At 50.7% G+C, this 23,980-nt stretch overlaps 3 protein-coding genes across 6 annotated transcripts; 2 read left to right on the top strand and 1 right to left on the bottom strand.

Annotated features, from left to right (window-relative positions):
• Nucleotides 1–3,806: 3,806 nt before the first annotated feature.
• H257_05353 (hypothetical protein) lies at nt 3,807–4,851 on the bottom strand. Its single transcript, XM_009830199.1, has one exon. It carries the CDS (start codon nt 4,804–4,806, stop codon nt 3,889–3,891), a length of 918 nt encoding a protein of 305 aa, XP_009828501.1. The 5' UTR covers nt 4,807–4,851; the 3' UTR covers nt 3,807–3,888.
• A 264-nt stretch (nt 4,852–5,115) lies between these two features.
• H257_05352 (hypothetical protein) lies at nt 5,116–16,358 on the top strand (the record flags this gene model as incomplete). 3 transcript variants are annotated; one of them, XM_009830198.1, is made up of 27 exons in its annotated part: nt 5,116–5,361; nt 5,720–6,132; nt 6,209–6,757; nt 6,836–6,920; nt 6,987–7,604; nt 7,689–7,785; nt 7,852–8,096; nt 8,166–8,801; nt 8,853–10,358; nt 10,451–10,635; nt 10,714–11,021; nt 11,116–11,255; nt 11,366–12,010; nt 12,108–12,275; nt 12,324–12,425; nt 12,493–12,578; nt 12,763–13,540; nt 13,605–14,112; nt 14,159–14,382; nt 14,608–14,806; nt 14,924–15,135; nt 15,184–15,390; nt 15,460–15,542; nt 15,630–15,762; nt 15,810–15,917; nt 15,970–16,014; nt 16,093–16,358. In XM_009830198.1, the coding sequence occupies 27 exons, from the start codon at nt 5,116–5,118 to the stop codon at nt 16,204–16,206; spliced, it is 8,640 nt and encodes a 2,879-aa protein (XP_009828500.1). In that variant the 3' UTR covers nt 16,207–16,358. The 3 variants fall into 3 exon arrangements, with proteins under 3 accessions (XP_009828500.1, XP_009828499.1, XP_009828498.1); XM_009830197.1 differs by having other exon boundaries at nt 12,108–12,425; XM_009830196.1 differs by having other exon boundaries at nt 6,987–7,616; nt 12,108–12,425.
• Nucleotides 16,359–16,892: 534 nt separating this feature from the next.
• On the top strand, nt 16,893–21,964 carry H257_05351. 2 transcript variants are annotated; one of them, XM_009830194.1, is made up of 6 exons: nt 16,893–18,110; nt 18,167–18,990; nt 20,229–20,621; nt 20,845–21,102; nt 21,188–21,517; nt 21,573–21,964. In XM_009830194.1, exons 1-6 carry the CDS (start codon nt 16,939–16,941, stop codon nt 21,809–21,811), a joined length of 3,216 nt encoding a protein of 1,071 aa, XP_009828496.1. In that variant the 5' UTR covers nt 16,893–16,938; the 3' UTR covers nt 21,812–21,964. The 2 variants fall into 2 exon arrangements, with proteins under 2 accessions (XP_009828496.1, XP_009828497.1); XM_009830195.1 differs by having other exon boundaries at nt 20,845–21,134.
• Nucleotides 21,965–23,980: the final 2,016 nt, after the last annotated feature.

The raw sequence follows: 23,980 nt of genomic DNA, 5'->3' as shown, positions 1-23,980 counted from the left end.
AGGGCAAGAAGGAACCGTCGTTGCCAAGTTGACCGTGTCATGGACATGAGCATGACCACATCGGACTGCCTGATGGACATGAGCAATTGAGCACTGCTTTTATGTGTGAGCGTAAGGATTTTCCGGTATATTTAACCGGAGAAATGGCTGGACACGGACTGGATTCACCAAAACCGTTTTCTTTTCATTTCCAGTCACGGTCTGTTGAACGACAAATGTCAAAATAATGTGATCTGGACAGGGAGTGGAATTGCACCAAAACCTCTCTATTGTATGAACACTTCTACGCCCCACTGCTGTAATAAAGAGCATAATTTTGATAGCATAGGACACTAGACCGATCGTACTCAATCAATTCGACTAGTTTTCTGGCATCCGCGACAGCATGGGCGAGTCAAAAGAAATTCAGACTAGTTATGGGCATGTTTTATGATTGCAATGGAGTGACCATGTCGTACACAACCCAACAACTGTATTCTGGCGTCACAAGGCCCTGCAAGCAAGTTGAAGAAAATTTATTGTCGTTAGGCTAAATTTTGCTTTCATGGACCCCAGTTGCACTCCATCTCCCATAGTTTTCTCCCACAGTTTTGGCGTGTGCTATACAGGTGATCAACCTCAATAGCGTACGAAGAGATGCGAACGTGAATACACTAGGATAGACTAGTTTTCTACTCACAGTCAACTCACGCAGTCGGCTGGCCTGCTCGCTGAACAAATACAGGTATGGTTAATGTTACAACAAGTTGGTCGTGGTGCGAAAACTTCCATAACTTCTTCCTAAGAAGATATATTGTCATTCTGAAGTGTGCTATCTATATCTAAGCAACTAGGCGAGTTCATTGCGCTTTAAAACAGCTCATTTCGATGAAAACTGAAGGTGTTACGGGTGTTTACAGTTAAAAACTCACTCATCGGAGCAGTGATTTTTGACGCTTGGTTGTGAAGTGAGATGAAACAATAAAAAAATCTGAAAATAGCCCTGAAATCGTCTCTTTTCATTGGCCATATTTGTGCCAAATTTCAGTCTTTTCTGACCATTTTGGTCAGAGAAACAGATTTGACTGTGAGTGTAACAAGTCTCTATTACTTTAGTTGATTTGTCAATTGCGAACAAAATTTACCTGCTAATTTTAATCCTTGAATATTATAGGATTTTACAATACCTGAAAACAAAACATACCCGTGAAATTCTATAATATTGACGTGCATGAAAGCGCCAAAATACAATAATGGCGCCAATGAATGTAACGCAGCACCACCGCCTTGCTACGGGACGACCAGTCATCAAGAACTCAAGACGAGTTGCTCCTAAGCATCAACACACCTTCCACACGTACCAAAAGAAGCTACACATCATCAACTGGCGAAAAGAACATTCCATGGACTCTGCAAACGACACCTTCTTTCCTGGTTTGACTGAAAGTGAGCGCAAAACGACATGGAAACAAATTCTACGTTGGGAAAGCCAGCGCGAACACATCACCAAAGCAGCAAATACGCCAACAACGTCAACTATGCGCAACATTCGTCGCCAAGGCACTGCAACAACTTTGCCGCACAACGCCGAAGAAAACCTGGCACAATGGGTCGTAGAACTGCACGCCGATGGGGTTCCAGTCAGCAATCTCCTGCTCCAATCAAAAGCCCTTGAAATTGCAACTGAACTTGGGTTTTCAAGTGACCAGTTTAAAGCAAGTCCTACCTGGATCAAGGGTTTCATGCGACGTTGGAAGCTCTCCATGCGAGCGAAAACCAGATCCGGGCAAGCCAACCTAGCCGATGGTCAGCGAGCTCTCGAGGAATTCAAGGAGTCAATTCGAAAAACGATTCAAGAAAGCAACATTAGTGAAGTGTATAACGCCGATCAAACAGGTATTAACTATGAGTACCTACCAAAGCAAACCATTGACCGACAAGGCGTAAAGACGGTGTGGATCAAATCGTCGGGCCACGCAAAGGACCGAATGACTGCTATGCTGCTGGCGGACACAAAACGAACCAAATATCCCCTATTTTTGGTTCTCAAAACACAAGCGTCAAAAATCAAAGCGGTTGTCCAAGAAATCCTTACTCAACGCAATGGCTTTGAAGCACGAGTATGGCGCGAAATTGAAGACCTCCACGCCAATTTTCCGCTCCAAATCTACGGAAATCCGTCAGCATGGTGGAACAGTGCAATTTCGATTCATTTTCTAAATTTCCACTTTGGCCGTCGTCGTGGTCAAGATGTCCAAAAGGTGATCCTCCTATGGGATGACTTTAGTGCACACTTTACTGACGAAGTCATGCAATGCGCCAATGAGCTAAACGTCGTGCTTGCCCGCGTTCCTCCAACATTTACCTGGATTTGTCAGCCGGTGGGTGTAGCATGGATGAAACCTATAAAGGCCAAAATGCGACTCAAGTGGGCCGAGTTTTTGACAGCGCAAAATACCTCAAATGGAAGCGGTGGTGGCAAATCCTTTCGATTGCAATGCCCAGAACGATGGGACCTTGTGGAATGGATTCACGACGCATGGGACACGCTCCCTACAAGCACAATTGTGAGTGGATTTGTGAAATGTCAGATCATTGATGCAGACACTTCCCCCAGTGATTTTGACGTGCCCGATGCATTGACCCACATCGAAAATGACGGCTTCTTGCAAACCCTAGTCGAAGCAGGAGAATTTGAGGTGCTAGATCCAGATGACAACATTACCGATGGCCTGGACGGAAGTGAGGACGACGATGAAGACCATGTCCGTCCTAAGTAGTTAGATAATTCTTTCATTTATAGCATTCATTTGACTTACGCTTTTTGCATATGTACGAATGTGTGGGCACTCTTGACCTCTCCCGTGCATGCATCATGAGTTCAGGGACTCCTCCGAATACCAAAGGAACGAGCTAGCGCCGGTATCCGGCCCAAAAATATCAACAGGCAGGCCGAGGCGACCTGTTGACTAATGGGAGCGCGGGCCTTTTGACACTAACTCGCTTCGCTCCCCGAAATCGGTACAGTAATGCCAATTCACACCTGACGGGAAAGGTCGCGAGTCGCCCTGTCCGGATATCATCCGGATGGCTCTGTGGAGGACGGCAAATTGGAAAATGAACCTTAGTTTGGAAGGTCACATCACAATTGCATCGTTGGGCTGTTTTTTCTAATTGACCTAGAATTCTTTATACTTGATTTTGAATGACCAATTGTGTCATTTTATAATCTCTTTGTTTGCATAGTAAAGATTGCCTTTGTAGAAAATCCTCTCTGTTGAAACTACTAAACGTGATATACTCTTGCAATTCATATTTCCGTTGGAATTTCGGATATTACTTTCTGGAGGAAACTGGCAGAGTCAATCACCAGCCTCGTCACATTTGTTCGCAATTGACAAATCAACTAAAGTAAATAGTTTTATGGAATAGTACTACGTAGTACGTATTAATACAGTGAACGGGGAGATTTAAGCCACACCTCGAATCGAAGTAAATCATATTATTGGAATATGATTGGAGGGAATACTACGAAGTTCGATGAATATTGTGACCAATGAGTAGTGGTCAGTACCAGTACTTCACTTTGAGGCCGTGACATCCTGGGTTCGACTCCCGGCAGACACACGTTTTTCTTGTCGGTTTTCATTTAACGTATTTTGGTCACATTCAAAAGCCCTTTAACGTTACTGTCATTTGTGCGGATGGAGATTTGTGATGTCCATTAAACTACGTTTGTATTCATACTATTAATAGTAACGGACGTATGAATAGGCCAGACTACACGTACTGCACGAGATTTCTGTGTATAGAAAACGCGAAGTTAACCATGTTACCACATTGTTAACCTCGACAAATAGCTGCTAAGCAAATAGTATCTGCGAGAGCTAACTAGCTAGGTACACTTACCTACGTGGCTAGTGTCAACGGTGGAGACCCAACAAAGTGGACTCGGCCAAAACAGGGTGTTTCGTGAAAGTTGTCCTTGTTCGGTGCATTCCACGCGCCGCAGTGTTGGATGGGGAACGTGGTGGCGTTGGTGACCTTGCGCATAAAGTTCATGCGCCACAACGTGTCTTGGGGGGTTGTTACGTCGAACAGTGCCAGTGGCAGCTCGGCCACGGACACCCACGAGTTACTGGCGCGGTCAGTCTCGGTCACGACGTCGATGCCGAGGGCCCGCGCTTCAGTGGCGTTGTCGCCCACGTAGAAGTGACCCACGGGCGGACTAAAGTCCTTGCGAGGGTTCAAAATGTACGCAGAGTACGTTTGGTTGGTGGGCGACACTTCGAACTCAAAGTACTCGACGGGGTCGTCAGTGCCAAGGGCGATGAACGCTTCGTACACGTTGTATTCCCAAATGTTGTCGTTGTGGCCGTACGATGGGTTTGTGAAGAAGCTCGTCTCGTCGTGGGTGAAGAACGCAACGTGGAACGAAGTGTTTGTGTAGCACAAGTCCACTTGGGTGCCGGGAAATGGAATGCTGTGGTTCACGAGAGTTTGGGCAATGGCGATCGACGTCAGGACTGGGCATTCGAACACTTGGATCGATGGCACTGGAAAACATCCCAGGGCGTTGTCGCTTATACCGTGAGGGAGTGGTTGTGGTGGACGCATAGCAGCGTAGTTGCTGCTCACGTCCGGTGCGTCGACGTTCTCGACACTGTACGAGATCCCGATGAGAATGCTGCACAGACTCACGCATCCGACAATGAGCCACAAAAGCGCGAGGGGCCGTGGAAGGCGTCGTTGGGACACATGAGGTGACATCGCGGCACCATCACGTTGCAAGGAACTTGGCGGCGACAAAGGAATCGATCCATACATGTTTTGACGTGGCGTTCTTCGATCTTGGCGGCGATTTGTACGAATGGAAATGTGTCAAAAAGATATTCAAGTCGCGTTTCTTATTTCGGGAGTTACCGTCTGAAACAAGTCAAAAGCCCAATCAAATGGATTCGTTAGAAACGTTTGTTTCCTATCGAGTGGGGTACTACTACAAGGTACTATTAGTATGTCTTATTTATTGCCTAATGCTGGTTAAAATAAGCGCTAATTTGATTGTTTTGTATATTGATGGGAGAGGCCTACTAGCATTTGGTGGTCATTATTCTGTTCTTGGAACAAGTGAGCAACATGTCGATGAACAAGCTGCAGATGCAGCTGAAGAAGAAGGAAAAGGAACGGAAGGCTGCAGCCAAGAAGGGGAGTGCTACGTCCACGGAGTCCAAAGCCAAGGCCGCCGCCGATGCCCAGGCCTTCCAATGCAAGATCTGCCTCACGCCATTCCCAAGGACGAGCAAGGGACCGCAGATGATTGCGCATGCCGAGTCCAAGCATCCCCGCGTGTCACCCGAAGAATGCTTTCCGCAGCTACAGAACGTCGGAAAGGGATAATGCCTCACTATCTTGTTTTTCGTCCTGTCTTGGTTTTAACCACGAGTTGGTAGCGTTGGTATGACGAGAACAAGAATTGTTGACTCTGTCTACACGAACTTCAGCAACCGTAGTAAAGCTATATACGGGTCTGGGTACTAGTATCACACATACGTAACATTCACAGTCGAAACGAATGAAAGCTATGGCCAAACGCGCAAATCCATGCATGTTTGGCTAGTGGACTTTACAGACTCAACCCAAGTGTCGATACAAATTCCAAGAGTCCGAGCTTTGAAACTGATATTGAAGCCCTGTAAATCTTTTCGTGAAACGTCACAAATCCAATATTGAAACTTGGCAGGCAGGGTGGACTTGGTCATCTGTGATGCCAAGACGAGGAATCCACTTTCTCCGCGGCGTGGCTCGCCAACTCCAACCAAGGAGGCACCTACATCACGTACTCGGGCTTGTGTTGCTTGTCGGCGCCGTGAGCCGGACGAACGGTGTTGTCACAACGTTGTACTTCGCTTCGTTCCTCATCGGCATGGTGCTGTCCTTCACCCGTCGACGGATGTGGCTTGGTGTGGTTGTCATGTCTCTTGGGGGGATCATGGGGCAATGCGTCGTCGCCGGTTGGCCCGCGTACAAATCCACGGCATGGTGCCGAGTCACAGGGCTACACTTCACACCGTACAACATCGTTGTGGATGCCGCCGTTCTTGTGACCTCTACCGTGCTTTTGTGGACTGATCGGCAATTTCCCTTGCTACATGCGTAAGCCTCGTTCAAGCCATGCAACTACATGCATACTCATTGAACGATTCTCTACATAATGTCTGCTACAATGTAGGAGACCAACGCTCCAGCGAGAAGTGTCGGGGGTGCGCGCGCTTGCGTTCGTGTTCAAGAGGTGCCCGGTCTTGCACGTGTGGGTGATGAAGCTCAAGTTCCACGAGAGCATCCACGGCCTCTTTGCCTTCTTCGCCGAAGTGCTCATCGGCATATGTTTGTTCACTGCGGCCCTCTCGTCCCGCAGGGCATTTGGGGCGGTCTACTACGTGCTATTCGTTGGGCGGTTGGCGGTGTGGTCGTTTTGGACTCCACGACTGCTGCCCTCTCAAGGCATAACGCAGATGCCAACCCCCGGCCATCCCAGGGCGCCGTCGCCGCCGCTGCTCAAGCGAACCGCGTCAAACCAAGACCATCCAGACAAGCTGGTGATGGCGGTGCCTACCGAGTCATTAGCGGGGAATATGAGCACGGAGGTCGATGCAGTTATACTGACGACGTATCGTACCGGCGGAGAGCAAACGATAACCATGCCTCCCCCGCATCCGTTGATAAACAAACCCATCGTCCAAGGACTGCTCCTTTACACGTTTAGTGTCCTTGTGCTCTGGTATGTCAAGCCCCTTCTGCCAAATGCTATCCCCTCAGTAAACTGCTTGGATTCCTAATGTCACTATGGGTTTTGTAGTCACGTGTTTCAATATGCAATCATGCGGGAGGTGGCGGTTGTGCAGACGATTGGCGAGTACGCAGGGATGTTTGCATTGCCAGGCGTACGTTCCTACTCTGACAAGTCACAACCACGAATACACTGACGCTGAAACCAACTTTACTGGTAGACTGTCGCCACCAACTGGCTCGGCTACGTCTTCCTAGTCGCCGTCTCCAACCTGTACATTTGTCTGGCCAAAATGCTGTCGTTCTATGCTTCGTACGACGACTTACCACAGACAACCCCAGCCCGCCGCCAAGCTCAAGTGCCAGTGATAATGCGCGTCCTCCGCAACGAGCTGGTGGCCACGAGCATCGCAATGTTCTGGGCCATCTCGTACCCTTCGTACGCCAGCTTGGGCTTGTTTGCACTGGCGATGCTCGCGTTGGTGACCCACGGATTGCACGACTCGGTCCAGTTCAAGTCTGCGTCCACCATCCAGCCGCTTCTTTTGTCCATAACTACTGTATATGGGGTGTGCACGGGGCTGGTGCAGTATGCCCTGATGCTGCCGGCGCTGCATCCCTTCGTATCGACCAATCAATTTGCGTTGCTGGGGTACACGGAATTGGACCTAGCGATTCAGAATGCCGCGCTCGTGGGCTTGTGTTTGTGCCAACGTGCGCGGTGGCGGTACCCCCGTCCGGCCAGTTTTGTGCCAACCATGGGGGCCTCCACTGAAGTATCTCCCCCGTCGCTTTTTCGGCAATCTTTTCCTCCGCCCGCATTGTTTGGCCATGCTACAGTGAGTGCCAAAGTAATCAACTTAACGAAATCTCGTCCATGAATATATATATATATACTGTATATATCCATGGTTATGTTGTAGTGGCATGCATACCATGCGCACATGCAGGCATGGTGCCAAGATGCCAAAAGCGTATGGATTGGACATGTCGACTCGATGGTGCTGTTTACGATTTACGGTCCGCACCTTGTCATTCGTTGTTCCTGTCCATGTATAATTTTAATATGTATGTTTTTTTACCTAGTTGTGGTTCTAAGCACGTCTGTCAACTTGTTCCAAACGGGGTCGCTGGTCTTGGCGTCGTATTTATCGCTGTTTCACCACCATCGCCGCCGACTTTGGCGCGTCTTACTGGTGTATACGCTGGCCGTGTGTCTAACGTTGTACACGTGGAACATCTCGTGCCCCCCTTCGACCCCCCTGCTCGAACTGGTGGGGTTGACGTGCTATCGAAACAACAATGCCAACCCCGCACAACTCGCGACAAGTGTAAGCCCCCTACTTCCAGCAACTACTGTTTCCTCTTTGTTCATAGTTCTCTGCGGCTGTTTGCCTTAGGCGCTGGACAACAATACTTCCTCGGGGGCGACACCTGGGACCCCATCCGTGTCGATCCCTGCCTTGACGACGTTATGGAGCTCCCCTCTATTCAACGCCCAACTAGTATTGATTGCCCAAGTCGTGTTGCAGCTTGTACTTTACTCGAGAACGTGGCATCACGTTCCCCCTACTACAAACGTCGTATCAACTGAGACGACACGTGATACCCTGCCATGGTACTTTCTATCGACCTTGGTCGGTGAAATTGACCGCGTGTTTCGCTCGGGGGGGGTGATTGTGTGCTACATCGTGCTGCTGCTGCTCGCGTTCAACTGGGAAATTCGTCGCGGCCACGTGACTGTGGTGGGGTTCATTCAGCTGGCGCTCTTTTGCGCGTTGGTCGACTCGCACATGTCCAACATCGTACAGTTTCCCCGAGGAACGGCGCATTACGGCAAGCTGTGGCGACTCGTGCTGATCGTGCAGGTGGTGGTCGTCGTTCTGCGGTACTTGTACCAGTTCGACCCCGTGTCGCAGGCCATCTTGACGCATTGGCTGCCCACGTTTTGCACCATGGACGACATTGGGTTTGACTCGCTGTCGTCGAAAACGCACTTGTCTAACTTGTTTGCATACTTGTTTCCAACGATTGTCGTACGTGGTCCTATTCCGTAATTCTTCTTCGTTTTCATACAACTTGTGTAGATGGCCGGGCTGGCGGCGTGGCAACTCGCTAGCATGAGTGCTGTACCAGAAATGCGATGGGAGTTCCCATCATCGTTCAAATTTCAGCGGGAATGGAGACACCTGTGTCACGCCCTTTCGTTCAGTTCGTCGCTGTTAGTCGGTCTCGCCGTCATCTTGGCCACCGACTCGATCAACTTGATGGGGTTTCTGTACTACATGAGCGCTGTGTATGCTGTCCTGAAGCGCCAGTACATGGTGGCGTGGCCATATTTGTTCACCACGTCCAGCTTTGTGCTGCTGAGCACGTACGTGTTGCAGCTGAACTTGCCTTGGTTCAATACACCGGAGGCGACGCAAACTGGTCAGTGGCTCGGGATGGCGCGCCTCGACGACACTATGAGCTTGTGGACGGTGAACCGAGTGCCGCTTGTGATGATCGGTCTCTGTGCCCTCCAACGCCTCGGCAGCGTCCTCCTACCGCCGCCGACAGCCGCTGCCGACACGGACGAGGCAGACAAACCGCCCCCTTGGTGGGAATTTTACACCAACCATGTAGCACCCGTGTTCACAAGGGATACGCACGTCACGATTCTCATGCTGAGCCTGCTCGTGTCATCCTTTGTGCACTTGAACGTCGTGTCGATGGCGTATATGGTGGCGGTGCGTGGCATCATGCTGGCGGATTGGGACGACCCGACTGTGCACCACCGGTGCATTCGCAGGCTCACTATCCTTCTCGTGGGGGTGTCTGTGGCTCAGTACTTGGTGCAGCTGTGGTTCCCGCCTTGGCTCGTGGCGCCGCAGCCGACGCTGCCTCCGTGGACGTGGCTCGACCCGCCGTACCAAGCGTGGTTGATGCTACATTTTCAAAACAAGTGGTCTCTCCTCGCGGATTTCATGGCGCTGTTCTCCGTGTACTTGATAGCGCCTCCTCCCCCGGTAGCAGCTCCATCAGGTCCGCTCTCCTCCGACAACCCCTGCATCATGCCATCCAAGGTCCCTGCTGCTGGCCCTGCCCTGGCTACGACCACCACGACAATTTTACCCCCACCACCACCACCATATCAAGTGTTTGTGGCCAATTACTCGATTGTGGTCGTGTTGGTGTGGGTGTTTATCACTGGCTGTGCCCAATTCGGCGTCGCCTCTGGGCTGTATCTTGGCTGGTCGATCTACATGCTGTTTCACCTTGACCGGTTGGATTGGCAGCCCGTGTTGCTGGGGTCGTTGCAGAGCTACAACTGGTTTTACCTGCTGCTTCTAGTAGTGTACCAATGCCCTTGGTTTAACGACATCACCCAGACGTGCACCCTGGGGACGAACCAGCCCCTCGGAGATGGAATATGTTTGTCGCTTCCGGTGGCGTTGGGGCTATATAAAGCCCCCCGCAACATCGACTCGTCCAGTCCGTCAAGCAGCAGCTCCGGTCCGGCCAGCTCGACCAAGCTGTCGATTGCTATTTTTGTCATGATTGCCATCCAAATGCAAGTGTTTGCGTCTGCGCCGTACCGCCTGGTGCTGGAGGTAGGTACTTATCTCAAAGCGTCTCTCATGCAAACCCTTCAATACATTGTGTGAGGTACTAAGTCATGAGTACTTTGATACAAATCCATTAGAACCATCGCAAGGAGCAAGACCGGTGTCAAAAGCGAGGGTACGCCATGAACGACGAACTCGCCAGACACCGCATTCAACAGTGGCGGTACCTAAAACTGGAAAAACAAGCCGCGATCCAACGGCTCAAAGCGATCGTGTCCAAATTAGTCAACAAAGTCGAAGAAATGATGGACATTGCCATGGGGTACTTACTACTCACTTACTACTCGTAGACCCCCGCTAAGAAATCAAACGTCATATTCACCCATCATTTCCTTGTTAGCTTGCACTATTCGCTACCCCCCATGGCCCCCCATCGCCCCACGGTATTGTCCAGGTCCCAGAACTCTATCACGTTGGCATGGACCGCCCCCGACAGCAAAATGCACAAAATCAGAGGCTACCGCATCTCCAGACAGACGTTTCCGTCCGTGACGCTCTTGGGTGACTTTGGCGACACGGTGACCGTGCGAGCCAACCAACGGACGGCGGAAATCACTGGCCTACGACCTGGCACGAGCTACCAGTTCAAAGTTGCAGCTGTTTCTCGTATGGGCGAAGGGCCGTTCAGTGTCGCCAGCGAGCCCGCAGGTAAAACAACATACATCTTCTTACTGTTCTCATTTAATCATAAGCCATACCACATGGCATTTTCACTAATCATGTACTCGTATAAAATCTGTAGCCACGATTGAATTGGACTGGGGAGAGTCGTGTACAGCGGGGTGGATCAAGGCCCATCGCACGACGAGCGATCACAAAAAGACTTTGGCCAACTATATTGAACTGTACCTGCCGTGGCTTGTCCCTGCCAGATATGCACAGGTATTTCTATTTGTGTTGTTGGATATATATATATATATATAGGTTTCGATGAATATATATATATACATATGTACTACGTAGTACCATGCAAAAACATGACATTTCAATAGCGCTATGTGGTGGTGGACGATTCGTCCATCACGTTTTACAAGACGGAGGTGCTGGCCCTCAAGCACCGACGTCGCGACGCCATCTCCACCCGCTCGAAGCCCCGCCACCCCCCGCCTCCCCCTGCGGCGGCGTCTTTGAAGGGAGTTCGGAGGCAGCATTGGCAAACGTACTTGTTGGCGCAAGTCACGAGCTTGGACTTGTCCGAGACCCAAATTCAACTGGATGATATGTCCCCCCTTTTGTACTGCATCGAGGTCACCGTTTCTAGTACTACTAGTGCAGCTACTAGCAAATACCCTTGTTCCGTGTCGTTTTCGCTGCAACCAGACGAGGCGGGGCATTTTGACAAGTGGCTCGTGGCGCTCATGTATGTCGTGCCCCCTCAAGCGCTTGGCGCCAGGATCCTCGCATATCGACAAGCTCAAAACCTGGAATTCCCCGAGAGGATCATGCGAACTATACTGGCACCACTGACTGCAGTCAACGACAGTACTACTACTAGTAATACTACTAGTAACCATCCCGTGGACAAGACCAGTCGCGCCAACGTTGTCGGCAAAGCTTCATTGTCGACGGCGCTGTCGAAAATGATTGACCAACCGACTCGAAATGCAATCTATGCCCAAGTGTACCGAGTGGTTTGGGTATCTATATATATACACCACACGCTGATTTATATATATATATATATATATATATATATATATATATATATATATTATAGTGACGGGATTGGTGTAGGCCCTCCAAGACAGCGCGTTACAAGGAGAGAGTGTGGCGTGCACGGACGACATTGAGGCTGACGTGTTGCCACCTTGGAGTGCCTTTCGGGTCGTGGTTACACAGGCCTTTCGTAGCCACAGTGCCAAGCTGTGCTACTTGGCATTTGTCATATCGTTTTCCCGTCAAGTAACGGACACTAGTATTACTATGGCGAGCTCACAAATTCCATACCAGGGCGATGTCCTCAACTTGGTGTACGTGATGGTGTTGTTTGCAATCCTGCTTTGCGAAAACCCCCGACCGCACGCAGCCTTGTGGAAATGGGTCTTGAAATATGTGCGTGTTATAAACCCTAGTTCTATCCACGTTGTCGCCTACTCCTGTGACTTATGAAGTACTCTAGTCGTTCTTTGTTGTCCTCGTGCGGTACATGTTTCAATTGCCGTTCTTTTGCCACCAATACACCCATTCCCACGTGTTGTATCCAAGGTACACCTACCTACCAACCAATACATATTTAAATATATATACATGTATATATATTGCTTATATATATTATAATTACTTCTTATATATTATACATATACTCCTTATATATATACTTCGTAGTATATATAATACAGTCACGACAATCGTAATATTAAAACTGCCTCCACTGTGTTATTTGCTGTAGTTTTCAGCCGTTTTGCCCGTCAAGCGCTTGGCACGCAGCCACGTCATCGAAAGTTCAGCCCATTGTATTGCTGGGCTTGTACAAGTTTGATGGGTCCGCCACCGCCGCCGTGGGCTCGACCTTCCAGGGCCTGCAGTGGAATTTCCTCGTGATTTGCTCCATTTTGTTTCACCGAAGGGAGCTTCAAATGAGAGGGTTCTGGGTCTACCCTGGCAACGAAGCACTCAAGTGGACGCAAACGGCGCTGTGGAGGCGGCTGTTTCGATCCCGACGTTCGTTTAATCTCGACACTAACAGCACAAGGTCGCTGGAGGACCTGCCGCAGCGGGACCCCTTGGCGCTGCCAGACTCCCACCAAATGGACGACATCGAGCGGGCCGACCGATTGGCGCGGATGGACTCGAAAGACTCACTGGACGAGCGCGACTTTGAGCTGGCCGACTACTTGGCCAAGTCCCACGAGCCAACTCTATCAAACCACCAGCCATCCCATTCATCCACGGATTTATCGACGCACGTCGCGCGCCTCCTGGAAAAGGACGAGCTGCCGCCATTGAAGTTGAATCCACTGGCGCCGTCGTTCGATTACGACAGCAGCAGCGACAGCAGCGACGACGACGAAAAGGCAAGACCATCATCCCCTCAACACCGTGCAGACAAAATATACAAGCCCCCAGGGCATAGAACCACGGACCACCTCCCGATGCCGCAGGGCTCCAACCAACCGCAGCGCCAACTTGTCAAGAAGAATCGGTTTCAGTGGTGGCTTTCGCACCATGTACGTCATATATTCCTCGATGCTGCTTTGGATCGACTAGCTTTGAATCAAGTGGCTACACTAGATGCCGCCGTGGATGCTGCGGTACTACGACGCTCTACTACCTCAGCCGCCGCTTCACTGGGACAAAGACATCAAGTGCGCAGTCACCGGGTCCAAACCTGGTCGGGACTTCCTCTTAGTCGCGTTTGGGCTGCAGGTTGGCATCATGGCGTACATTGTACTATTTTTCCACCAATTTGGCAGCCCCGTCGAGACGTCGGCTTTGTTTTCGCTGTCATCGTCGTTTCAAACGTCGCTCTTGTCAGGGTACATGGTGGGTCTAGTCTTTTTCCAGGTTGTGGTCGTGCTGTGGGATCGCGTGGCGTACGTGTACACGTCGTTGCTGTCCAAGTTGCTAAGCCACTACTTCTTGGTCGTGGGGGTGCATATCCAGCTGTGGCTTGTGCTGCCGCTGCACACGGGGGTGTACTTGCATGCGAGCCCGTTTCTGGTCGGTTTGTACCTGCTGCAGTGCTGCGCCATGGGGGTGAGTGCTGCCCAGCTAAAGCACGGCTATGTTGTGTTTCGAGGTAACAAACAACCCAGTCTTTGTGTAAAGTTAGTGATGTATTTTAGGCAACCCGTTCAGCCTTCGCCATGCCACGTCTGCGTTCAAGACGCTATTTAGTGTGTACATGGCCATTCCGTTTGCCTTTGAAGTGCGGACGCTGCTAGACTACCTGTGCTCGACCACAGCCCTGGACATGCAGCTGTGGCTCGTGCTCGAAGGCATCGGCGCCCACTTGTTTCTAGTCAAGATGCAAATGGAAGGCAGGGTCCAAGACGGGTACATCTTGCAGGTATTCCTTTCACGTTTTAGACTGTTGGCAGTTTGCCGTTTGTGTGTCATGGCATTCCACTGGCTTGACGTGGCACGCATATTGTTTCCTCTGTGGTTTTGGCATTTCTGTTGTGTTTGCACATTTCGTTCAAGACAGTTCTGTGTTGGATGTGCGCACATGTCAAGCCCGTGCACGAATTGTAGGTCAGTGATTTTCATGATTGTGGTTGTTCTGGACTTATAGGGCAACATGCGGCAACCTGTGCTAGCTAAATTCAAGTCTGCGGGGGTGTACTTTATGGCGCTGGTCGTGTGCCTCCTTGCCCCTATGATCATGTTTAGCACGGCCAACCCGACTACGATCAACAACCCAGTACTGCACGCGACCATGACGTTTGGCCTGCTGCAGCCAGATGGGACCTTTCAACAGCTTTACAACAGCGGTAACCCGTTCATTTCATGCCGAAATCAGTGAATCAAACTATCTATGGCTACAACTACCATAACGCCATTAAGGCGTCTGTTTATCATTGGAATTGCCGTCACATCGTTGGCTGTAGAGGAGAATGAGAGCCCTTTGACAACCAAGGTCGTCGTGGCCAACGTCGAGACACTTGTCCAGCAAGTTTCTTTCATGGAGTACTCGAACGACATGTGGAGCAGTTCGCCGCCCCTTCGCCGCCGCCTCATGACGCGGCTGAACTCGACCGAAGGGATCCAATGGCGCATGACCATCACGCTCAAACGCGCGGCCCCCGACGGGCAACAAATTGTACGATAAAAAAACCTTGGTTTTGTTCATGTGGTTTTCATTTCGTAGGTGGCGTATGACATGGTGACCAGCATCACACCGGCGCAGCGCACCAAGCTGATGCGCATGATGGACGTGTCCTTGACCGATGAATCCACAGCCAACAGCATGAGCTCCGGCATTCTGACCATCCCGGATATGTACCCCCCTGTCCTGAACGTACCCGCCGCGACCCCCCCGACGGCTAGGGGGCCCTACCTTCCTCGGGCCATCCAGGTACTATATTGTACCACTAGTATCAGGTTTAGAATCATAAGGTGGTTTTACAAACGTGATCAACGACAGATTCAGCGGTCGACTGAAGCAAGCGGCAGCTTTTGGACGCTGTCGTCTGCAGACGCGTGGGCGTATGGCAACCCTTCCACAGAGTATGCACATTACCGACTTCAATGCATTTATTTATACGTGGCACGCTGTGGGCAAATCACGCTTGACGACCGTAATGAATACGCTAGCTCGATTGACAATGCCACCATGGTGCAGTGCCAAGTGCGCGGCTTTTGCTTCTTTGTCGTGTCGGACAACATCGTCGCGGGCTTGACGACGTTGGGCATTGGCACGTACGGCATCACCGCGACCTATGTGTTTGTACGACCCAACTAGTGTGGGTTAGGGTTGTCCTAAATTAGTGTTAGGTGATATTTACCATTGGGGGGTATGTCAAGAACGCTCTGCGCGGGTCCGTCACGGATGTCTTGTACAACGAACTGCCCAATCCCGACGATTTGATGGACTTGGTCGAGGTATTTGTTCTGTTTCGCAATTATATATTTACAATTGGTGTATTGTCCGCAGGGGATTTACATTGCCCGAACAGAGGTGTACATTGGTCATTTGAAGGTACGGGATAATGTACTGCTACGAAAGTTGATGTGAAAGACTACTAGTTGGTCGTGTAACTGTTGTGGTGGCTTGTAGGACGAAGCAAGGCTGTTTGAAACACTCATACGTGTGTTGCGGTCGCCAGAAACGCTGCTCAAAGTCACGGGGCCGAACATCATTCACATCCCAAGCAAGGAGAAACTGGATTGATATTGTGAACTAACGTTACTGCATTAGTTTCATGATCCTTGACAAAGTGCCCCCACTCGTGGTTTGTAGTCTACGATGGTGGTTACTACTACGTAGTATAAAAACTCAATTTACTGCTAACAGGAAGTAAGACACAGGCGGGAGAGCTTCCAAATCAACATTTTTAACCTCCGAAACTTGGAGATTGTAGCTGAAATAATGGTTTACAACTATATACCGAAAATATTGTGTTTTGTAGTCGTGTTGTATGAGAAAAACAAGAAAACCAAAGCAAATTTGATACCGATTTGAAAATCAAGTTAAGTCACATATTATTATCTTAATCAAAGTATCTTCATTTGCTTAGAATTTTGGTGTGTAGGGTATTGCAGTACAGAGCTATACAATCAATTTGCACGGGTTATCAATTCGCATGAAGGTTTGGAAGCTGGATGAAAATGGTACTAAGTATTTCAAAAAGCAACAGTGGTCATTGTTCCCCTCCCCCTTTTGTTACAAGTTCTCAAAATATTATATCAGGACTTACTGGATGACATAGTGCCGTCATGTGCACAATGCAGATTGAAGTTGACATCTGCGGGCGAAGTGGCAGTCTGACAGCGTCCAATCTTTCCATAGCAAACTCTCTACGTATTATATGTCAGAGTGTATAGGTTGATACAGGGTTTTGAACATTCCACAAATTGGTCGTTACACAGATTGCGAGAATAATTGAGCGACGCCGCCGCAGACATGAGGCAGATCCACGTGTCATCCCCAGAGCTAACGAACGAGGCAGTAGACCAGGCTATTGAACTCACGCTAGAGGAGACCTGGGACGCGCGAGGCCAAGACGAGACCGTGTACGTTGAGAAGCAGTTTGAGCTGTACCGGTCGGTCTCGCCAACGTCGACGCTGCCCAAGTACTACATCAAAGCATGGTTCCCGTACTCGGCGGACACGCTGTTTAACGTCCTGCACGACTTCAAGTACCGCAAAACGTGGGATTCTTCTGTCAAGCAAGCTTACGTTGTGGACGTCCGGCCAACGCCCGATGCGGACGACATCGATGTCGTGTACTGGTGCGTCAAGATGCCGTGGCCGTTCTCGAACCGGGACTACGTCTACTACCGTCGCACGTTGCTGCTCAAAGACACATTCGTCGTGCTGTCCCATGCTGGGATGCACCGCGACGCCCCCGAGTTCCACTCGACCCAGCGCGTAGAAGTGTTTCACTCGCATATGGTGATCCGCGTCGCCGGCGTCAGCAGCTGCGAGCTCTTTCTCGCGTACTCGGACGAGTCCAGCTACGCCGTGCCCAACACATGCATCAACTGGGGTCTCGCCACGGGCCTCCCGTCGTACCTGAACGACTTGCGCGCCGCGTGTACGTCGTACGCCGACTACATCCGCGGGCTCGACGACGATGGTCTCCAGAGCATTCCGTCGCAGCTCGTTCGGAGCCGAATCGACCGCCGCAACGTGCTATCCCGGGCTCCGGGACAGTCGTCGTCGCTGCGGGGATACCACAAGTCTTCGGCAGCCACCACTGTTGGCCCCTCTCGCAGCAGCCGGCCCCTGCAGCACCAACCGCATCTCCAGCACCTCCGTCCGGCGTTCCATCGGTCCAAGTCGGCGTCGGACGCGCTACCCGCTCCCGTGGACGTGGACGTCGTCGTTGAATTCCGAACGGCGTCCCCCGGCCTGGTTCTGGAGCCGCATCTCCACAAGGCAATTGTGGGCACAACCACGGACAAACACTCGGAAGCCACCAAGGCCAAACTAGTACCCGGGCTCGTCGTCGTCGCAATAGACGGCCAGTCGGTGCAGGACCTGACGTTTCCAGACGTGCTGAGTCGACTCGAACGTGCGCATCCCCCCTTCACCGTCTGGTTCAACCGACCACGACCCATGTCCACCAGCACGTAAGACCAAACTAATATAGGTTTGTTACTGGTACATGAACATGTCAACGTTTTAGGCGACCACCTACCATGACCACAGGGGCGACGCCTAGCCCACGGAATCGAGCAACGTCGCTCTCGTCGACCTCTAAAACATCTCTGGTTGTTGTGGCGGTGCATTATGCCGACGCCCTTGGCGACGTTCTCGGGCCTCAGAACCCCTCGACCCAACAGGGTGCGGTGCTACTGGCCAGTCGATTTGGGCTGGACGTTGGATCTATTCTGGCATCAATCGACAACATTCCAGTGCCGGATGTGGCGTTTCCAGACATTGTCGGGCGATTCCGACGGTCCACTGACGTCCGGCACGTCGCCTTCGCCCCCCCGCCCCCCACTGCCCCCTCCAAGACGAAGCTGCGCGTGTCGCTGTCGTCCAAGCTGTCGAGGGCGTTCAAAGGGGACAAATCGGTACCCAGCACCCCCACTTCCCCCAAGGCGCCGCCAAAGCCCGACCACCAACCACCTCCCGCCGACGACGACGACCAAGCGTTGCGGGACGTGCTGCCAGACTACACCCACATCAAAGTGACCATGGCCAACGTCGAGTGGGTGTGGGCCCACGTCCAGATGCTCATGTCGGACGAACGGCTGTTCTCGGCCGCAGAACTTGCAGACAAACTCCATGCGTTTGTGCAAATGGCGCCGCGTCCGCCGGGGTCGAAGGCCGCCGACACGTTGGACAAGATTGACGGGGAAATGGCGGCGCAGGACGCCCGACTGCGCCAAGTGACCACGAGACGCGACCTCGGCAACGCCGCACTCCACGAATTCAATGCCGACGAAGCGGCCGGTTGGCGGTTCGGCCAAACCTACTTTGGCGTCTCCACCCACTGGAAACCAGGTCCGTACAACATGTTGTGCAGAAGAAGAGGTCGATATGTATCTATCTGCCTAGCAAGAACACGAAGATGTCGTGAATGGCAATGATATTGTCATTTTACCGAAAAAAATTGACCTTTTTGTGCTGATTCGCCAAATTCATCGATCGATTCGTTGTACTGACTTTTGTATGGAACAATCCTTCAGTGTCACACTAATTGACGTCACACACACACTAATTCGAAGTTGCCTTGGTCGAAGAGTGGATGATTTGATTGGCTACTTGATTCGTGTTCTGGGTTTTGATTGGTCGATATATCATCGATTGTCTGCCGTTTGATTCTTCTTCTCGTTGGATTGAGCACCGGAGTTATTTTCGACTTGACAATACTATTGCGTGTTTGGTATCTGCGATAACGATCGATGCAGCTAAACTCGACGATGCTACCGTTCTACCAGCTATGTTCGATTCGAAATTGGAGTGGTATTGTGAATTCGCTATAAACTTCCAAAATTCGCGCGATTTGTTCAATCAATATTGAATCACGCTAGACTTCTGATTGGTTGAATATACTTGTCCTTTCTGTAAGAGCCAATCAAATTGACTATAGATTAGCCAATAGCGTTGATTCGTGATTCGATTCGGCGGCGAGATTCGATTCGACGGGGTCTGGAAATTCGTATCAAATCCACAATATTTGGGTGCTCAATCGAATGAGCAGAATCACCAAATAGGCAGAGAATTGATGATATATCGACCAATCAAAAACCACAAAACATGAATCAACTACCGTATTTGTCGTACCTTTGTACCATAGAATTCCGTTTGAAGAATTTATTTAAATATTCGAATTGTATCATTGATTCGAGATTATATTATGGAATTATATTCGCGTTTTGTATTTCGTGGTGCAGATCAACGACAAATACGGTAGCCAATCAAATCCACTCTTCGAATAAGTCAACATCGAATTAGTGTGTGATTGAAATTAGTGTGATACTGGACGATCTTTACAAAGTCAGGACAAAGAATCGATCGATAGATTTGGCAAAGAATCCGCACTAAAGTCCAAATATTGGGTAAAAGAAAGACAATAACAACATCATCATTCAACTGTTTTTTTTTCTAGAAACATACACCATCGGCATGATTGCTTTGGAATTGTATATACATATATATATATATATATTGTTGTGGTTCAAACTGTTGGAGTAGTAGCAGTATATATATATATATTGCGACTGACAATATTGGTGTAGGCGACGACGGGACAGTGTGGCTCAAACTAGATGGCATTTGCGAAGGCGTGGACGTGTTCAATGCGATGGCAGTGATTCGGGAGACCGACTTGTTTGCATTGTGGGCGCCATGCTGCAACAAGTCGGCGCTGCTGGCGTCGCTGTCCCGGGTCGAGATCTTGACGTATGCCAGCATTGCGATCCCGCTCATGCAGAGGGACGCCGTGATCCACGCGTTTGGCATCAACGCCGTCTATGAACACCGATGCGTGCTCCTCTTGGGCCAGTCAGCGACCCAGGAGGACCACCCGACGGTCCCGTTCCCCGCCGTCAAGGGCTGGAATGCCGACCGCATGCACATCCGGGCCTTCCGAGCGCTCATTGAGCCTTATGGCCGCAACCGCAACCGAACGTGTACGCTTTCATCTGTGTCAACGTTTATGACTTGGATATGTAGTTGGATATACTACGTGGTTACGTTTATGCCTTGAAAGTCGATATGTGGCTACATTTGTGTTGGCAGTAGCCATCGTACGCTTATGGTTGCGATATGGTTTACTTTCCCTTTGGCTAGTGGAGTCTAATATTAGATATTTTTATATATATATATCATTGTCGTGTATAATGCGTATTCTAGGCATTGTTGTGAATGTCGACCCCAAGTGCGCCGTGCCGACGTCGTTGCTCAACTTTGCGATCAAGAAAATGGCTGGCATATTGCTCTACTTGCTCCTCCGAGAAGCGCAAAAGATTGAAAAGCACTCGACCGAGTTTGGCGTGCTGGACGACCAAGGCGACCCCCACTTTAACCCGTATGTGGCGCGCATCCGCCGCGATCCGTTCTACACGTGGCTCAAGCCGCGCATGGACAAGTGGTTTGGTCACTTGGACGCTGGTACAGAATCCCCTCCCCGTTTGTCCCCCCTTGTACAAATAGACCCATCTTACTTATAGACGTACTGTATTTATCATCTCCATAGGCACGTTGCCCCCGGCGCGATCGGCGCCGCTGCTCCAGCATCTCGTCCCGGGCAACTTGTACGGCCAACGCATCGACGAAGCGGCGGCGTCGATGCCCCGCCGCCGCCGCCACCCGTCCACCAAGTCGCAGCATCCCCCACGCCGCCCCCTACTCGACTACTTGTACGTCGTGCCCGTGTGGCCGTACGTGGCACTGGCAGTCGTCTACTCGATGTGCATCACTCGACAGTCGACGTACATGGCAGCTTGTGCGTGGAAAGCCACACTCGCGGGTTTCTTGGCCTGGTTTGGCGTGTCCAGTGTCCTTCCTTGGCAAGTTCGCCAGCAAGGTATTATGACCCAGTACTGTAGTCGGGAAAGGGAATAAGCATCTAGTATGTGTAGTGCCAATGGCAGCGTCGGTCCAGTGGTGGCGGTGGCGGGTGGTCGCGTACGCGGTTGCGGCGGACGTGATTGGGTCGGGGTGTGTCATGCTGTGGGTTCGCCACGTATCGTGCTGGGTCAAATCGTGTACGGCAGCTGACCCAGCGGTGGCCAGCGTCCACTTTTGGCTGGTCGCTAATTCGTTTCTAGAGGCCACGGTGCTCTTGGTCATGCAATTCGTCGTGTGGCTCCATGCCTAAGTACCCGGCCGTCCCAGTCTCCTGACTCGAACGACCTTTCGAAAGTAGTGCCAGTGGATTTGCAGGATCCTTTAGATGCATGATGGAAGAGGATCCAACACTCTGAAATCAACTCATATTAATACTATGAACGCGGATCAACGCCACCAACCCTTGAACGTGTTATGATGAAACCGCGTTTCAAGGACCAAACGGTGTCACAGACTTCAGACACGCTGTGGCTTGTACTACGCCGAGGTTGGGGAATGACGTGTTGGTCATGAAGAGCGTGACCTTTCATCAGTGATCAACTCCGTTGATTGGCGCATGTCTCGTGTTCAGTTGCCACTTCATGACACTGGTCTTTCAAACGGTGTCGATTAGATGATTTGATTGCAAATCCAATGAAAAGAGTTCGAACTGGGGCAAACACTGATAAAACCGGCGACTCAAGCCGTACTTCGATGATTGGCCATTAGATTAAGTGACAGAGCTACAGTTCCCAACGGTGGCTTGTCAATGACGATGGGAGCTCGTATATCTTTATGCCATCAACTTGGACGCGATGGACGCTACTCGTTCTCCGAGTCCGAACGCTTTGTCGAGAAAGAGCGGGGCGATGGCATTCGTGTGGAGAGGCGAACTATAACATACAGATGGGTATGGGGATGTTGAAGAAAACGGGCCTTCGCCGACGATTGCAGAGGCCCCAAACGCACTACGACAGCAATCACATCAATGTCAAGTTAGAACGCTACATAGTTGGTTAGTTTGAATGTACTGTACACATCCCAACTTAAGGACTTGTCTACGCGTTGAAAAGACGGGTGTGTACCTCGTCCAGGCTGCCCCACCCACCACCACGAGACGCAGCACCAACATGGACCGCAGCAGCGCCAACTGGACGGCTTCTTCGCCTGCACTCAGCCCCCCTGCGACGACAAACGAGCCAGCAACTTTGTCGCCGAGGTCGTGCTGGATGTCCCAAGTGTTGATCCATTGCATCAAGGTAGGATCGATGTTGGCGTTGTACACGTTGGAGCCAACGAGGATGCCGTCTGCCCAGAGCACGTCGCCTTGGAAGGACGCGTTGGACGGATGTAAGACACGCACATGTGGCGACACCGTCATGGCTCCTCGCGCGACTTCCAAGCCAAAATCACGGAGGTTGTCGTCGCCTGCATGCACAATGAGGATGTTTGGAGCTCTAACGGCTTCCAGTCGAGGTGGCAAAGGACTGCCACGGGTCGGCAACGCAGCGCCGTTAGTGACAGGACTTGCAAGAAGTCGGAGTGGACGCAGCATGGACACGACTTCGTTTGTAAGGAGCGCGACATACATTATCAAGACGAGGGCCATGATACTGACAACCAACGTGGTGTATGACACAAGCCGCGACGGCCTGCTCACCCGCGGCGCATCGGCTGCGACGCTTCCGTACATGACAACCCTGGCAACGGATTATCCGGATATGTGTGATATACGGATCAACGAATTTACTTAAGTTATTAACCTTCTCAATGAAATTCAACCAATCAGATCGATTGTGGATCGGTTTGGTCGGCGCGATTCGATTGCACCCCTTCCCCAAATTTGTATCAAATCGACAATACAGTGCGCACCATGTACTTAAAGCCACCCTGTTTTTCTGTGCTATCAGCAGTTTATGCGTTCAATTCGCCCAAACGGATTGTGTTATCATCGCAATGGTGGTCATGGGCTACTATGCAGGCTGTTGGAGTGAATCAAATTGAACACTTCGCGAAAAATAGACAGAAGTCAAATTTGGGGTGCGACAGGTACAGTACAGTACTTAAAGCCACCTTACATATTTCAACAAATTCAAAGAAAAATGTCCAGGATTATAGCACTTTTATGCTACTAGTACTTCGTCTTGTCCCCACGTGCAAGCACAACTTCACTGCAGCGCTTAGGCATTGATGCAATGAGCTTATTAAGGTAGGATTGTGACAAGCTATTCCAAGCCCTTTTAATCGCCGAAATTAGCGCTTCTTTCGTCATAAATTGACGTCCGTTCGCATACACAACACGAGCAAGCAGCCCCCACAAGTTTTCAATAGGGTTTAAGTCGGGCGACAGAGCAGGATGCGAAAAAAGCTCCACATGCTGCTCCTTGAAAAACTCCAACGACATCTTCGACCGATGGATAGAGGCACCATCTTGTATGAA

The sequence above is a fragment of the Aphanomyces astaci genome (assembly GCF_000520075.1).
Source record: "Aphanomyces astaci strain APO3 unplaced genomic scaffold supercont1.10, whole genome shotgun sequence".
Classification (NCBI taxonomy): domain Eukaryota; phylum Oomycota; class Saprolegniomycetes; order Saprolegniales; family Verrucalvaceae; genus Aphanomyces; species Aphanomyces astaci.
This window is presented reverse-complemented; position numbering and strand designations above follow the sequence as displayed.

Excerpts from the sequence above, each read along its gene's own strand:
- H257_05353 (XM_009830199.1), bottom strand. The coding sequence starts at position 4,806 with ATGTATGGATCGATTCCTTTGTCGCCGCCAAGTTCCTTGCAACGTGAT.
- H257_05351 (XM_009830194.1), top strand. The coding sequence starts at position 16,939 with ATGAGGCAGATCCACGTGTCATCCCCAGAGCTAACGAACGAGGCAGTA. Across the intron at positions 18,111-18,166 it reads CGACCCATGTCCACCAGCAC|GCGACCACCTACCATGACCA; the intron begins GTAAGACCAAAC and ends TCAACGTTTTAG. Across the intron at positions 21,518-21,572 it reads TTGGCAAGTTCGCCAGCAAG|TGCCAATGGCAGCGTCGGTC; the intron begins GTATTATGACCC and ends TAGTATGTGTAG.